A 2,177-nucleotide genomic window follows, 5' to 3' on the forward strand; every position below is an offset into this window, starting at 1 on the left:
TTAAACGCTTTATTTCCTGCATTCCGATGAATCTTTCTGCCCCAGTTTAGGGTGATTTTTTTAGATGTACAGAATAAAAAGAAACCTTAATTTAGGTGGCAGGTGACGATTCTAAATCTATAGCCCAACTCTACCAGAATCTAAGTCAGTGCTGCTCTCAGATCTGTTTCTCCTGTAGATCAATTTATTTAATCTCATCCCTGCTGAGTCAGGATTCAGTCTTCCCTCCTCTTTGTGTCTCTGTTTGGGGAAGTCACCTCTTTAAATGGGATTGTGGCTCCTTTTCACCTCAATGTGAAATTATTTAGTGTTAATTCAGTTAGAAACTCCTGGACTTTAACAGCTCCTGTGTTTCAGCAGATTTTCTGCTCATGTTCAAAACTTTCTGCACATTCAGAATCTCTCCCACAGATCTGGGTTCTCTGACGCGTCCAGACTAACGTGGTCATTTACTGAGAAGTCTAGCTGCCCTTTACTCTGCGCTGCATTACGTTATTGATCCGCTGGTAGTAACGTTATCCCCTTCAGACCGTTTGGCCGACGCAGGTTGGGACTGCATGTTGCTTGTGAAACCTAAAGTAACACTTGTGATCAGGCAGAAATCTCAGCACAGATCCACACAGGTTAACTTCAGCAGCTCATAAAGCAGGCTGCTCTTCAGTTTTTAGATGGTTATGTTGCAAAACTCTACCAGCTACGTTCCCACTCGTCACAGCTGTCTGCAGTTGATTATTATCGGGGCGTACGCCGGTGTGGCGTCAGCCGGGCGGAGTTGATTCGCTCTGCGAGTCTATCTATCAGTTATACATTTGTATTTCACTGCGGGAGAAAATTAATGTGCGGCTTGACAACTTGTGAAAAATATAATTTGCGTGAGTCTCGAGAGACCGCTTTTTACCTCACCAGAAATATCGTCACAATTTAATCTCGCGAGATCTCGTCACAGTCCCTAGTCTTTGTCCATTTTGTATTAAGGTTGCACAAACCAAGTACAAAACGTTAGAGGAAGCCTGATGAACGCTGTCCTTCTTCATTAAGACCGATGTTTATGATGCGTCTTTGGTCAGAAATGGAAACTGCAGTTTATTTTGAAGGTGGCTGAACCTTCAGTCTGTCAGCGACCTCAGACTTTTAAACTCTGTGTCTCTGTTTTGTATGAAGGAGCTTTAGTTCACGAAATTAATCATTCGTGTGGTGACGGCTAAAACGCGTCGGTCCACGTGTGGACGTCGGACTATCTTCTGTCTGCAGAGTTTCCAGTTTTTGACTTTTGACTGTTAGAAGCTGAAGCAGACAGCAGGGATTAGTTTTTCTTCCCGGCGCCTCCCTGCCCCCCTCGGGTGGTGCAGTCTTCTCCCACACTGAGGATTACTGAGACAGACTGACAAACGTGGTCTGATTTCCGGAAGAGAGAAGATCTGAGCTGATAAAATGTTTTTTCAGTCGTCTGGGTCTCCTTCAGTCACCGCAGTGGGCTCGAAGCTTTGGGCTGAACAAGCAGCAGCTAATGTGTAGCCCTTTTTAGCCCTGGGTTTCGACTCTCAGGCTACGTACAGTTAATGAAGGTTTTTTAGGCTTTATGCAGCCTGAGCAGAAATCCTGCAGACGCTGCCTGGGGCTAAAAAAGTACTTTCACCATGTATAGGTGTTTGTCAGGTAAAAATAAATATTATTTATATACAGTATTATTGTAGTTTGTTTGAGTTTGTAATAATACCATGGTTTCATAAACAGTACATATCGTTTTTACCACCACCAAAAACTATATATATAGTTTTATATGCATGACATAATTGCACCCTTGAATGACCCTGCAGGAGCTGAAAAGAGGACTTACTTCTGGTTCCTCTCTGTCTAACGTCTCTTCTTCTTTGGTGTTTCAGCTGCTGGCTCCGGCCGTGGACTGGTTGGACTACCTGTCGTCCTCTCTGTCTCCCCTGGAGCTGAACGACACTGAACCCGTCGTCCTGTACGGCAGAGAGTACCTGCAGCAGGTGTCTGAACTCATCAACAAGACCGACCGCAGGTGAGAAACAGTCGGTCTGCATGTTGAGGCATTTAGATAAGAACAGGTCTCTAACCTGTCTGTCCACCCGACTGTCCACCTGTCTGTCCACCTGTCTCATCACCTGTCTGTCTGTCCACCTGTATGACCACCTGTCTCATCACCTGCCTGT

General features: G+C 45.0%; 1 protein-coding gene across 1 annotated transcript in view; it reads left to right on the forward strand.

Moving 5' to 3' along the window:
* ece2b (endothelin converting enzyme 2b) overlaps positions 1 to 2,177 on the forward strand; it is a 67,776-nt gene that overhangs the window by 47,439 nt on the left and 18,160 nt on the right. The window contains exon 12 of the mRNA XM_046073476.1: positions 1,884 to 2,026. Coding sequence (XP_045929432.1) covers positions 1,884 to 2,026 — 143 coding nt within the window. The remainder of the gene's footprint in view (positions 1 to 1,883; positions 2,027 to 2,177) is intronic.

Source organism: Micropterus dolomieu, linkage group LG17, assembly GCF_021292245.1.
Source record: "Micropterus dolomieu isolate WLL.071019.BEF.003 ecotype Adirondacks linkage group LG17, ASM2129224v1, whole genome shotgun sequence".
In the NCBI taxonomy this organism is placed as follows: domain Eukaryota; kingdom Metazoa; phylum Chordata; class Actinopteri; order Centrarchiformes; family Centrarchidae; genus Micropterus; species Micropterus dolomieu.